The sequence below is a fragment of the Lagopus muta genome, chromosome 7 (genome assembly GCF_023343835.1).
Source record: "Lagopus muta isolate bLagMut1 chromosome 7, bLagMut1 primary, whole genome shotgun sequence".
Lineage (NCBI taxonomy): Eukaryota > Metazoa > Chordata > Aves > Galliformes > Phasianidae > Lagopus > Lagopus muta.
The window spans coordinates 47611924-47626669 of record NC_064439.1 but is presented as its reverse complement, the minus strand read 5'-3'; the positions used below and the strand labels follow the sequence as shown (position 1 = coordinate 47626669).

Sequence of the window (14746 nt, the reverse complement as noted above, 5' to 3'; positions counted from 1 at the left end):
CATTATGTTGGCCCATGATGCCAAAGGCGGGCGGTGGTACGGCAGTAGAGGGTGAACCTTTCCAACAGTGTTCTGTTACGTGTTGTTGCCATCTGACAGATGGCAGCAGAGGGGCACTTCCACCTGACGTGGAAGTGCATGAAAAATTGTCACCCATTTACAATCACTGATGCTTGCTGAATGTGTATGGAGACCAAACAGTCTCCATACAGGATGGGAGAAGAGTGAGATGGTGGGTGGTGCATTTCAGAAGGGGCGACAGTGATACTGGGTCACCTCTGCTGGTGCAGATGTTTACAAGCATGGCACGCAGGCTCTTGTTCATGGCTGGAGGAAATGCACTGCTAATTGGTGGTGACCATATTGAAAGAGAGTGTTTTGTAGCTGAGAGTTTGCTCTGTAAAATGATATTATGGTGCTCTTTGTATCTGTTGCAGCGTCCATGGAAATAAATAGGAGGCTTTTCTGTTGGGGCAACATAGATACAGTACAGCTAGTCTTCTCGTCTTGAATCTAGTTTGACACATTTCTGTTTTGACAGACAGAAATGATAAGAGAATTAAATATTTTTATGTTTTCTTATTTGCAGTTTCTTTGTCAGTACCAGAAATGGTACAATTGACTGTGCAAAGCTACAGAAGGTAGGTGTCAGACACTGTAGATATCTAAGGGTTTTTTTCCCCCCTTACTTTCCATTCTGATAAAAGGAGAAATTTTAGTTAAGGTTGTTTTGTTCTTCATTTTTCCCCTCTCAAATTGATAGCAACAGCATTAGTTCAGAAACCTACATATTGCTTGTGGCCTGTTTAAGACTTGAGTTGAGGGACAACTTGCAATGAGAAAAATGAACATTTGTTACTTATCCTAATAGATACATGTGGGTAAAATTAAGCTTGAGTCTAGCAAAAGTGTGTTATCATTCCTATTAAGAAAGATTGCTATGCCTTTGCAGTGAGCAGGCTCTAAAAAACAGATATTTCTCTGCAGACTACTGGCTACAAACATGAGAAGCTAAGTAAAGCATTGTTCTCAGATGCCACTCCTACTGCTGCAGCTCATTGTCTCTCCAAAACTTTGTTCAGAGCAATTACATCTTTTTAAAGTAGGTGGCTAAAGAAACCGTGCTCCTGAAAGGTTCCCGAAAGATTCACCATCTGTCAAAAGTGAGCCATTCTGCCACCTTTATAATTAGCATTTACTGGTACCTCACACCTACATTCTCACACCTACTGTAACATACTGTTCTTGAGAACAAGCGTATTGCCACGCTCTCATGACGACTCTAAGGCACTGCTATTATGTATCATTATAAACGAAGACAAAATGCAAATGTTTACTCTAGGAAAAAATCATAATGATATCCCAGAGGAGCACACAAGTAAACACATTTCCTTGTTGTTTTTTCCAACCAGATCCCTGCAAGAATTTTCTGAAAGCCCGGTTATGTCAAGATGCAACAGCCTCAGATGCTCCCACTCTCACACTGGTGGACCACAGAGGTTAGTCACTTCCATGTGTTTCCGGCTGGGAATGCATGGAATTCACCCATTTAGGGATCAACAAATAGGGTTACAATTTTTTGGAACATGCAGTTCCAAGTTCTAGTTCATTGAAATCATCTTATTTACTTTAAAGTGGTCAAAGTGCCCTCTTTAATAACTGGTGTCTGCTCTCAAATGTATTTGTAGTAGAAAAACAAATAAACACAAAAACCTGCCTCAAAGTTCACTGTTCTTTGAATTCCTTGTGTGATAAAAGACTTCAAGATCTTATGGCAGCTGCAGCATCTTACCTGTATCATGCCTTGAACAAAGCAAACCTGCTGTAAAGATACAGCTTTTATTAATGTTTCTCTTGCTAAGCTCTCTAGATACCATGCCACTAGGTATCTCTGGGGGAAGAAACCATTGCTAATCTCTTAGCATTGTGTCTGACAATAACCACTTTTGTTTAAGTCTCTGCGAGAGTAGAGAACAGAAGAGAATTACTTAACAACAAACAAAAAATAATAAGTATTGCAAGAGAAAAGTGGTACCAAGATAATGGTGTAAATTATCCTGATGTTTCCCCCACAGCATCACTGAGTGGCTGTCACTGTGTGAAAAGGATCCAGTGGAGATTCTCCTTGATTTGGGGTTTGGTACAGAGGAGCCCGATGTCTGCACTAAAATCCCTCCGAGGTTCCTCAGTGGTTCTTCTGTGGCAAAAGGTATTGACATCCGAGTCTTTTTGGAAGCTCAAAAGCAGCGGATGGACATTGAGCTGCCAAACCTGTATGGTAAGTGGAGAAGGAATTTTAGCCAGGAATTTATTTTACTTCTTTAGAAGTAAATAAACTTCTTCTTTAGAAGAAGTAAAATAAATAGCATGGGGACTGAGCGGGTGGAGAAGAGGCTTATGAGAGAAAGTATAGAAAAAGGGACATGTATTTAGTTGATATCAAGAATTCTCATTCCCTTTTCCCTTTTGTGGGAGCAGGACCCCTTTCACAGGGAAATGTGCAGAGCAGCTGACAAGATCCCAGCCTCCCATCACTAGGGCTGCTAGGGCTCATGCATCAGACCCACAAATCTCTAGCTATAACCTAACAGTTTGGTTGTTCAAATATGCCCTAATATGGATGAGAATCTTATTTTAAGCGCAATAAGATTGCACCATTTAAAGCAGACAGGCTTGATTTTTATTTGCTGTAGATGGTCCTAGTTCCATTTTGTGTGTTTAGCAGTTAAGAAATGAATACAAGGTCCTCACCCTGAAGTTATATCAGCATTAAAATAGCATTGTTAATTCTCTGCTATATCGCCCATCTGAAAAGTCCAATTTTGACATCATTTCTCCTCATGTTTGCTGCACAGGATAACCAGATGGCTCTTGAAATCTTCTGTTTATTTAAGATGCTCAAGGAATCAGGATCTCTCGTATAGTCCATGCATTCCTGTTTAGAATTATGCTGAAAAAGTGGTATGGATGGAATAAGAATTGAAAAAGAAATGTCAGAGCATCGTGGAAAATGTGTTTTTCCCTCTTTCTCTCTCTTTTTATAGCAAGGCCTGTGCACACATTTCAATATTTACAGCAAACTGACACATCAAACAGGTTTCTCAGCTCTCACTCTTTCTCTCTGTAACTCCTGAGAGGGAAAAAGAGAGGAAAGAGAGAGAATCTGTGTGAGTAGATGGAGGATAGAGACCTCAAGGAAGAACCATAGAATGGCTTAGATTGGAAGGGACCTTAAAGATCATTTTAGTTCCAACAGCCTTATCATGGGCAGGCTTGCCACCCACCATCTGAGATTGCCCAGGATCCCATCCAGCCTGGCCTTGAACACCTCTAGGGATGGGGCATCCACAGCCTCTCTGTGCAGCATGTCCTAGGACCTCACCACCCTGTGAGTAAAAAATTTCTTTCTAACATCTAACCTAAATCTCCCCTCTTTTAGTTTAATGCCATTCCCCCTTGTCCTGTCACTATCAGACTGTGTTAAAGGTCAGTCTTACTCCCGTTTATACGCTCCCTTCCAAGTACTGAAAGACCATGATGAAGTCTCCCCAGAGCCTTCTCTCCTCCAAGCTAAACAAGCCCAACTGTAGTACTGCAGATGAGGCCTCACAAGGGCACAATTAGCTCCCTCTCCCTGCTGACCACCTCTCTTTTGATGCAGCCCAGGATACATTTGGCCTTCCAGGCTGCAAGTGCACACTGCTGCCATCAGGACTCACAAGTCCTCTGTAAGGCAACTCTCCATGAGTTCTTCTCTCAGTCTATACTTGTATCTGGGTTTGCCTTGACTCAGGTGTGACACCTTGTGCTTGGCCTTGTTAAACCTCACTATGTTTTTGTGTGCCCACTTTCTGAGCATGCCCGGGTCCCTTTGGATGGCATCCCTTCCTTCTATTGTGCCAAGAAGGTAGAGAGCTCAGAGTGAAAGAGAGGAAGGAGCTTCTAGGGAAGGAGTTTGCACAGCTAATGTAAGCAGTGATAAGCCAAGGTGCGAATTAAGGACCAGACTTTGCAGTAGTCCTTGATGGGAGCACTCTTAGAACAGGTTAATGGCTGCACTGTATGGGAGAGCTGCTGTCAAGTTAGCTAAGGTCTCAATTTCTGTTTTGATGGGTGTGATGTCCATCAAAACATATTTTCTTGCTTTTGACAGGTTGGGAAGGGATTTTCACACCATCTGTGTAGGCTTCCTAAGTATGTGCCTGGGCATTTAAGTAAGTGAGGTGACATCCATCCTTCAGAGATTCATACTTCTCTCTTCACGGACTCTACGTGTTTCATTACATGTGGTGATTAACCTCATAACCTCTGCACCAAGTTATAGGCATTTAGCTGAAGCACCATCTCAAGGATCTTAATCACAACAGAGTCTATTTTCATAGTGAATGGAGAGTCAGGCACCTCCCATGGGTCATAATTGAGCCGCAGTTTCAAACACCTATCAGAAGTCGGTCGGTCTATGGGACCACATAGGCAATCTAGCACATGCACCTTCCTATAACTGAGATTCCAAGAGAATATTTACTGCTAAAAGGATGAATCAGTTTTAGTGTGCAAAATTATGAGGGATATCATCAAACAGGCTTTCAAGACATTTGCTTGCAAACTCTGTTTTCTAATCTTGCCATCCTTTCCTTGCCTAATAATTTTGTAGTGAAGTACAGCAAGAAGGAGAAATGGAAAACTCATGTTTAACAGATTTGGAAAATTGATTACTTCTAGAATCTAGTCTATCTGCCTTCAGCAGTAAGACTGCACCTAAATTTGCAAGCATTTAGTGATCCAGCTCTTCTTTTGGAAGAAAGCTTCCTGAAGATGATAGAGAAAAAGATTCTTCCCTGTAAATTAAGTAGGTAGATCAGGTCTAGAGATGCTCCATGGTGTTTACCTTTCCATGAACCTTGTAGGGTACCCCAGCTGCTTTACTGTCACAGGACCATTTCATATTGAGATAAAAGTACCAAAATGATGCAGACTGCATGCTACCTTTAGAGACTTCAAGCCCATATTAAGCCACTGTTCCTAAAGACATATAAGATATGCTGGATGAATTCAGATATCGTCACCCAGTTTGGTTTGTTGTCACTAAATTGCTCTCGTTTGTCTCTATACACCAAAAAAGAAAAGTGTTTTATCTGAATTAGTGAATGACTGAGAAATGCTGTCAGTTTACTTACTCCTGAAATAGCAGAGAAAATTAATTGATTTAGTATGACGTGTTAGTCCAAGAAAGTGGAAGATGAGGAAAAGGATTGTAGGAACTGTATGAGTGAAGGAGGGAAAAAAAAGGAGAGTGAGGTAAGAAAAACCAGTGGCTTCCATACCAGAGTGATCTTTCTCCACTTCCCTATTTCCTTCATTTCCTAATGCAATCCTCTTCTTTCTGTTTGGTTCTTCCCTTACTGTGATGCAGATAGTTTTCTAGAGCTGCTCCATTGCTGATTTGGCTTTTTAAAATACATGTGTGTTGTTACAGAATTGTTTGTTAATTGTCTCCTTGCTTGGTGCTGATCCTTAAGCACTGTCAAGGAGTTTTTAAGGGGTCCAGTTCATAAGAATAAGCTGCATTTTCAACAGTGTCATTCATCAGTAAGTTATCTCAGGTCTGAAAGAACTTACCCCATCATTCACTGATGGTGAAAATGTTACTGTCATCATTAGAAGAGACATTTTATTACCTAACTGGTGAAATAAAGTCAATTGAGAATCAAGTTAAGTTAAAAAAAAAAAAAAAAGATATTTTTGAGTATATTGATCCAGAAACTCTTTGAAAAGCTTTCAAGCTACAGCAGGGGAGATTCAGGCTGGACATGAGGAAGTATTACATTTCAGAAAGGGTGGTCAGGCACTGGAATGGATGCCCAGGGAGGTGGTGGAGTCACCGAGCCTGGGGGTGTTCAAGGAAAGGCTGGATGTTGAGTTGAGGGACATGGTTTAGTGGGAGCTATTGGGAATAGGTGAACGATTGGACTGGATGATCTTTTAGGTCTTTTCCAACCTTGGGGATTCTATGATTCTATGAAAACTTCAGGTCTGTGGGCATTCTAGTTCAAAAATGTTTACGTGTTTCAATCTGACAACTAAAATAAAGTAAACCCCACTCATTTTAGTGTAACTTTTCCTTACTGCTGTATCTAAATTTACTCAGGGTTTTCTGTCTTGTTTCTAGGGATTTTTCACCCATTTCGTTGAATCTCAGAATGTTTTGGGAGGGACCTTAAAGACCATCCTCTGCCTGATGAAGGCAGAGATGCCACCCACTAGCTCAGACTTTCCAGGGTTCCATCCAACCTGGCCTTGATGTGATGGGGCACCACAGCTTCCCTAGCCAGGGCCTCACCACCATTATAGTGAAGTTAAGCTGGTAAGGAGAGGTGCACATCACTGGAGATAGATATTAGCCAGTAAAAGCATCCCTAGAAAAGAAATGTAATATAAATTGCTAAATACATTCTCTGAGCTACTGCTTCAGTTCTAGCAATGACAGTATTGCCAAGGCTCAAGAAGAAGCAATATAAGTAGGAAAACACTTTAACATATGACAAAATGGAAAATGCAGAGATTTCCGTTTATTTTTTTCATGAGAAGAACATCAGTTTCAGGTAAATCTTTTTTTTTTTTCTTCTTCTGACTGAACATTTTGATTTTTCCAAATTCTGCATTTGCTATGGAAAAAAAAAAAAAAAAAAAAAAAAACAAAACTGACTGAAAGTTCTCAATGATTCTGGAAACATCTGTGTTCCTTCATTCCTCTTTGAGCCTGCTGAAGACTTTGCAGGTCGTCTGTGCAAATAACTATGTTGGCCTGTGTAGTACCAGATTTAGGGAAGGAGTAACAAAACTGTGAATGTTTCCTCCTGAATTCTAAACTGGTAAATCATAGTAAAGTCATTAGAATTTCTATGAAAAGTATAGATTCTGTTGAAGATTCATTGATCTTATTTACAGCAGGGCCATTTGCTGATGCATCTGAACTTTCTTAGTGAAAATGATTCTGCAGTTATGTCCTTCAGGATCTCACCTGTGGTACAGATTTAGACTATTTTGAAGCAGGCTTCAGAGACCAAGGAGCTTGTATCAGATTCTTGCCTATTTGAGACATGCTCCTTGGGGAGCATCCCTAGAAACCAAAGCAACAGCTTCCCTGGAAAGAAAAAGTCCAGAAAACGAGGCTGTCCTTGACATAATTTCTTCATGACATTGCACATGAACAAGATGACTTTTTTGTCCATGTGTCATTTCTTGGTCGTTTGATTTGTAACTTCAGATTTCACAAACTCTTTGATACAGTTCACCAAAGTTAAGCAGTGTGTAAAAATGTGAAAACTATTTCAAACTGCAGCAGTTTTGGTTCTGGTTCAAATCAGAATGTCTGGACTGCTCTGCCTCTGTCAGTCAAAGGAAATGAGCAGTTGTGATTTTTAGGGCCTCCTGATGTAGTGGGAGCCAGATAAAATACTGAGGCTGAAACAGCTTTACATGGAGAGCATGTCATAGCACAGTGGATGCACAAAATGATTTACCCCGATGTCCCAAACTTAGGCACATGGAAAATACCCAACACATTATCCGACATTCCGTGCTCATAGGTCAAATAACAGCTTTAAGCAAAACCTTTCAACCATGTCTTAAAAAGTGGCAGCAATGGCAACATCTTCCTCTGGATTTAAAAACCAGGTGGTATCTGGGGAATTTTAAAAAAGGCTATTCTTGAGATATTGCAACAGTAAGGAATTGCAGACTGTGATATTGATCCTTGATGCAAAAGGCTGACTCAGATCCGTGGTAAGTACCCCCTTGTTTAATTATTGGTGAAGCAGCATTACCAACAGCCTGCATGCAGTAAATCTGGCTGCTCTCTAACAGAAATGGCAGCCAAGTATGTGAGCGTTTTGCCATCTACTGTCCTCAATGAATCTCTCAAGGAAGGAGAAGTCCTGGTGACATATTCATTGCCTCGGGATGGAGGCAGACACAGTACTCAAACAAATGTGTTGAATTTCCTTGTATAAATAACTTGATAGTGTTGCAGAGAAGGAATTCTCCAGGGTCTCTTAGGGAAGACACAGTTCATTTCTTTTTTTTATGTTACTCTATGGAAAAAAATGGCAAAAATTACAAAAGCTTGATGCAATTGTTATTTTTTTTTTAAAGGTAACCTATATACAATGTCAGCTGTGAGTTTCTGGGAGATAAGTATGTTGTGATGCTCTGAAAATGAGGGCATAGCATGTATGGTCGATTTTTATCGATACGTATTTATCAGTACGTATGCATTTTGCAGCTATCCTGGACAACAGCCAGCAGAAAATGTTTATGATCACATTTTATAATAACCTGATTCTCATGAATTTTAATTAGTCCTCAGATATGGCATCCAAGTCTGGTCCAGCCAGCTGGAGAACTTCAGGCTGGATTCTGTAACTTTTATTCATGCAGAGCAGCATTCAGATGTACTTGTCCCAGTGAACTCAACACTGTGTGTTTGGCTGACACAAAGAACTGTGCAGCAGTTCTCTTTAGTTCAGACCTATATGATCTGAACAGAAGCAGATAGAAAAATTCAGCCAATTTTTAATCAGATACTTAGTATGTTTCTTAGCAGTGACAAGTTTGAATAATCACTGGTGCCAATTATTTGTTTTGTTTTTGTTTTTATAACCATGTTGCCCTTCATTATGACAAACTTAAGGACGTTTTCGACAATTGGAAGTACTTGACCACATCACCAGTGCCCTCTCATCTTTGCTGACTGATGTGAACACCCAGCAGACCAAAGCACAGGAAGCTGGTGGGAATGTGACCGGTCATTTGAATGCTGTGAAGAGCAGATCTGTGGTCACACAAGCGAAGAGGAGAAGAATAGGTCAGCTCCTGAGAAGGGCTTCTCAGCAGACAGCACTGCTGAACTTGGGCTCGCTGGCACCTGAGGAAGTCAGCATGCCAGGCACAGAAGAACAGCCTCACCTTTGTGTGGATATTGCTGAGAAGGAACCAACCCAGGCAGGATTTTCTGCACATGTTACCTTGGGCTGCCTGTCCCAGGAGCAAACCTGTAGAGACAAAGGTTCCTCAGCTTATCCCCTATCCCAGTGCCCGCCAGCTCTGCCAAGGAAAACCTGTGCTTCATCGTGTTTAGTGACAAAACAGCTCCACCTTTCTTCTCCACGTGAGGCACCTGCCAAAGACGGGCCAAGAAAAGAGCCCCATTTGCTTTTGGCCCAGATGCTCAAAAAATTGGCAGGTCTAAACTGCAGGCCTCCAGATTCATTTGAAATGGAAGAGGTGAGGTGGATTTTTGTATACTGCTTGCTGGCACTTTCTCCCTACCTGTATTTATTATATAGGTTTGGATTGTCTTTTTCAGGATGGAAGCTAGAGTAAATGACTTCAAACACCATGCTGCAGCATTATGGGGAAAAACAGTGGGATTTACTCTTCTCATTGGGGTTTTGATTATTTTGAATTGTCATTGTGTTGGGAGACTGTCAAGGAAGTTGGCACTGAAGTTACTAAGGTAGGATTCATTCAACCAGTATGATAGTGTAAGATGCCAATATGTTTTATGCAGTGCCAGGTTGCTGGAGTTTTTTTTTTTTACAGAAGGAAGTTGCAGGAACACTAATACAGATGGTAAGGGTTATTTTTACAGATCCAATCATTAACCAGTTCGTTGGATTGGTGGTTTTTCTTTTTTATTTCTTTCCCCTGTGCTCATGTTCTGGTGTGCTTTTTCGGAAAGTTTCATCACAAAATTATCCCTGGTTTTATAGCAGTGTTTGAAATATTTTATCACTCTGTAAGCTGAGCATCCTAAAAACAGAATAAATCAGAACAGCAGCTTGTTCTCATATCTGCTGTCAGCAAAGTCCATGGTACTCAGCTATCTATGTGTTTTAGCAACAGTGGGTTGTCAGCAGGGTTCAACATGAAGTAGCAGAGACCAGGATACTTGCCAGTCCCCTAATTACATCTAGATTTGTGTCAGCAGCAGTTTTTCTCTCCACACTACTGCAGAAAAAGGACTACAGTGCGATTACCTCCAATCACACAGAGTGGGTCTGACAGGAACGCTCTTGCCCATCCATCCACCCGGCCATTCTCTCCAGCCATCCTTCATGATTGAGGAGAAGGAAGGAGTCTTACAGTTCTTTTGTAGGAAACATAGAAAGTAGGAGAAACGAGGTAGCTGACAACCCTCTGAAAACACAGGGAACTTGGGAGTGAGGAAGGGAGGGAGGGGAGGAAGGAGCAGAAAATCACTGGAGAAGGTGGCCCAGAAGTTTTTCCAGTTTCAAAAACGTTGGAACAGATGAAGTTAAGGTAGTGGCATTCTTCTTGAAGAAAGAATGTTTATCTTTTCAAATCTTCACAAAGATATTTTTCCATGAAAGGTTTGGTGCAGCCTTTGTATGGGCAGAGCTGACTCAAGAGTCGGTATCTGGGCCTGACTTTCACCCTCAGTGGGAGAGACAGTGTCTTTCAAAGATCTCTGGCACAGCAAATTTATAGTCCCAAAGCAGCCCGTATGTCTTTGCAAAGCACTCAGCATGCTGGACTTGCAGCTCTGTGACTAGAGGTTTACATAGAAAGGAAGACATTGACAGAGCAGTGAATGCACTAACAGCAAACTCCTCAGTTTGATGTCCTGAGACAATTGTACCATGTTCAATTAGGCGGTGTGCACACTGTTTAACTTCTGGATATTCTCTACCACATCATTACATTAAGGCTGTAAGAGCAGTGCACTGGCTGAAAGGATTAGACACTGTTAGTCTGACAGTGGCCATTAGCATATGTCTGGAAGAGAGAAAAAGAAACAGTTGTGTAGAGAGTGAGCCTTCTCTCCCTGGCCTTTGACAAGGAGGGACTTAGAGATCTCTGAAGCTGCAGACTGCATCTAGGATACACCTAGCCTGTATGTGTATGCATTACTTGCATGTAATGGGTTCCTCTTTTCTAGTAAGACTTTCCTTGAAGGAAGATTATGCAGTATCATGTTATAGTGTTCCTATTGATGCCATGAAAAAGACAAACAGGTTTTCATTCTTAAGAGGAAAAAAATATTCTGACCTTACATCCACTATTTGGCAGGAATTTGCCTCCATATGGCTGTTATGTCTTTGGGCTTCTACTAAGTCACAGGTTTTTTTTCAGGGACGTTTCTCTGAGGCTGTTCAAACAAGATTGTTAATGTACTTCCAGGTTGGAATCATTTATCTATTGATAACCTGAGGAACTCTTGGAAGGCTTCACAGACTACTTTATGTCAAGAACAAATATTTTTAAAAAAGAAACAACCCCAAAATGAACCAAGCTGAAAGATTTAATGTTTTCACTTTGAAACATCTAGTTTTGGGTTTTTTTTTTTTGTTTTCCAGCTCCTTTCCTCCCATCCCCACTAATCATTACTATCAATATTAATTTTTCCTCTTCCTTTGCAGATTCAGAGCTTTGAGGATGAAATTCCATGTGGAAATACTCCTGACACCACCTCAAGTGAGTGTTAAGATACTGACATTTTGCCAGATTTTTTTTTAAAGCAGTGTTCCCACGTAGTTTCTTCTAAAGCTTCTCCTAATATGTTTTCCCTCTCTGCTGCCATCACTCATGGCACTGGATGTGTTATTCTAGATGTAAGTCTAGCATGGCCAAACTAGACTTGATAAATCACAGGCATGTAAAATAGATTCACCTTGTCAGGGACACACAGCGAGTGCACCCGAAGAAAGTTCCTCACATGCAAAGCCTTGAGGGTCTGGGGCATCCATATACTTTAATCAGACCTCTCTGCACTTACAGGTGACACAAAAGCTTCACTCCAACTCAGGGATTCATTTGTCAGGTCCAGATGACCCCTTACCTGCCAATTCCCAGATCTAGGATCAAACATGAAGTTGGAGGTTGGAGCAGCTCTGCAACCACTCTATATGCAACTCAACCAGGACTACACAGCCATGACATTCTGGTGGCAGCACGGCCCCTGCTCCATCATCAGTCCCCTACACCACATGCACTGTCATCACGTGAGCAGACAAAGCACTGAATTGTGTTAGAAAATAATTGTTTGAGGAGTGTGTGAAAGGATTAAACACGAAGCTGTTACACCAGATGTTACGCTGCCATTGGAGGCTATCTCAGCTTGGGTCCTGGGAAGCATTTGCTGGCAGGGGTGGTGGTACTGGGGAAGGTGGCTGTTCAGTCTCCAGAATATGGAGTGTTTGGCCTTGTTCTCTAGAAAACTTTGCTAAATTGATGCTCAGAGTAGGACTGACAGGAATTTTTTTCTTTTTTTCTGTTTTTAAAGGGACAGAAATTTTGTATGAAAGAACTAATAAGTAGTGTGAATGAAGCAGCAAAGGAAGAAAAGGTGAAAGTTTGATGAGCCCTTGACTTTTGAGGACTAAATTATATCAATTTTGGGGAGCTGGCACAAATAATTAAGCCACTAGAGTGCATAAATACATATCTTAAAAAAAACCAACTCAGCTATCTATTGGTGCCAGTCATTTAATTATGTCACTGATGGGAGCAACAGTTGGATGTACAGGAGTGAAGTCATGAGCCTTTTGAAGGCAGTGGTCAAAGTCCCACTGACTTCAGTTAAGCCAGTGATTTCATCAGTGTGTGTAAGAGTTTTCTTGGTCAATGCAGGAGCTGAATAACTGTAATTGAATACATCACAAATCCTTTGGATCTGGAGGGTTTCTTTTTGTTTTCAAGTTTTGTTTTGGGGGTGGGTTTTTGTGTCTTTTCCTTCTCTGTGTGTGTTTGTATGTATTTTGTAATAGATGCTGTACCTATGGCAGCCAATTCCTCTTGCCACATCTTCTGGTAAGGTTGTATTTTTTCATTCTGTAACTGCTTGTCTCCAATGATATCTGTGGCCTCATGTCATCCTTGAGGCTGTGCAGGCTGTGTAATTTGTCACCTGAGTTACATTAAGTCGCTTTGATTTTGCTTTCTGATGAATGTCTTGATCTTTACAAACAAAGATGAGCCCCATACCAATAGTCTTGCTTGTAGCAGTATTTGTACAAAGAATAGCAATTCCCCAGGACTTGTGCAGTCAAAACCACCATTTGGACAAACGTTCAGTGAGAAATGAACAAAAGAGAATGTGGACATAGCTTGCTGAGAAGATATTTAAAAAGTGATATCGTACTCCAGAAAGTATTTTTCCTTTCTTTGCCCAGCTATAAATTGTGGCTACACTATTTAATGATAGAGGCATTAGTTAAAGGCATTGGAAGATTATAGAAGTATACTGATCATGATGTAAGAAAATAATCAACTGTATACCCTGAATAATCTTTTAAGACAGGAATAAGCATGTATGAGGGCTGGTCCAGAAATAATGCCTCTTATTTTACTGTATTGGCAGTCTATTGACTATGAAACCCATAGTGGATGTTGCTGGAATGGCAGCAGGGGGTGAAACTTCCAACACAATCCCATTACATGTTGTTGCCATGTGACAGATGGCACCAGAGGGGCAGTATGACAGAATGGTGCCTGACATGGAAGTGTGGATGAGACAAAGGTGTGTCATTGAACTCCTCCATTGCAGAAAATTGTCACTCACTGACAGTCATTAATGCTTGCTGAATGTTTACGGGGACCAAACAGTAGATGTGAGCTCAGTGAGGCAGCGTTTCAGCAGTAGTGACAGTGACCATGGGTAATCCTGGCTGATGTAGATTGTTACAAGCACAGCATGCAGGCTGTTCATGGCTGGAGGAAATATATATAGTATATAGCTAATGGTGGGGTCTGTATTGAAAAAGAACATTCTGTAGCTGAGAATGTGCTCTATCAAATGGTGTTATTGTGCTCTTTGTTATGGCGTCCACGGAAATAAATAGAGGCATTACTTTTGGAGCAACCTGAGCATTTGGTAAAAATTTCATAACAGAGAAAGAGGAAAGTCATCATTTCTTTTTAGTTCTGATATGACTCCTATCCAATTAAGTGATCAATTACAATTGAACCGCACTTAAGATTTCTGCCTTCTCAGCAACATGTCTTAGAGTTTAGAGGAGAGGAATCTTTCCTTCTTCCTTTCTCTGCTGTTTTAGAGTTGTTGATGCTTGGCCTAAATTTAAAGTCTCTTTTATGGGCTTTATTCATGTTCTCTGCCTTTTTCCCACTGCTTCTAAATGACGTGCCCCTCCATACCCATGGGATTCTTGTTACTACTTCAATTTGCTTTGTATCATGGAAGCAGTCGAAACTCAGCGATTACGAATGCACCGTCGTTAGCAGTGAATAACACTAGCTCTTACAAGGATTCCTGCTCAATTGGCAGAATTTGTCTCAGACCCATAAGCAGGGACCCTCGAAATAGGAGCTAGTGGGAAATGTGCTCCAGGTTCCATCAGGAGCCTACGCAGGGAAAACCTCAGCTCCCAGGGGAACACGCCTGAAATTAGATTTAGACTGCAAATCGTTTGGGATACAGGCTGCCTGTTTTTCAAGGCAGTTCCAGTGCAGTGCCTGATGGCGTTGAGGACCCACTCTCATTTGTTTGCGGGCTCTGTGAGAAGGGGTATGAGAGCAATGATGAATGTGCTGGAGCCTGGCATGACCCTGCTGAAATGGGATCTTACCTGAGCGGAGAAGCATGAGGTGCCCACCGTGAGAAGAAATAGAGATAGATAGGAACAGACTGCTTTGCCTAGATGGAGCATATTAGAGACGGGTGACTTATGGAAGTGCTTGTCCCTGTGGTATTGTCCCTTGGCTC

The 14746-nt window shown here is 41.3% G+C and overlaps 1 protein-coding gene across 1 annotated transcript in view; it reads left to right on the top strand.

Moving 5' to 3' along the window:
- ITPRID1 (ITPR interacting domain containing 1) overlaps nucleotides 1–14746 on the top strand; it is a 46174-nt gene that overhangs the window by 8847 nt on the left and 22581 nt on the right. The window contains exons 2-6 of the mRNA XM_048950754.1: nucleotides 590–641; nucleotides 1413–1499; nucleotides 2076–2278; nucleotides 8693–9285; nucleotides 11445–11499. Coding sequence (XP_048806711.1) covers nucleotides 610–641; nucleotides 1413–1499; nucleotides 2076–2278; nucleotides 8693–9285; nucleotides 11445–11499 — 970 coding nt within the window. The 5' untranslated portion in view covers nucleotides 590–609. The remainder of the gene's footprint in view (nucleotides 1–589; nucleotides 642–1412; nucleotides 1500–2075; nucleotides 2279–8692; nucleotides 9286–11444; nucleotides 11500–14746) is intronic.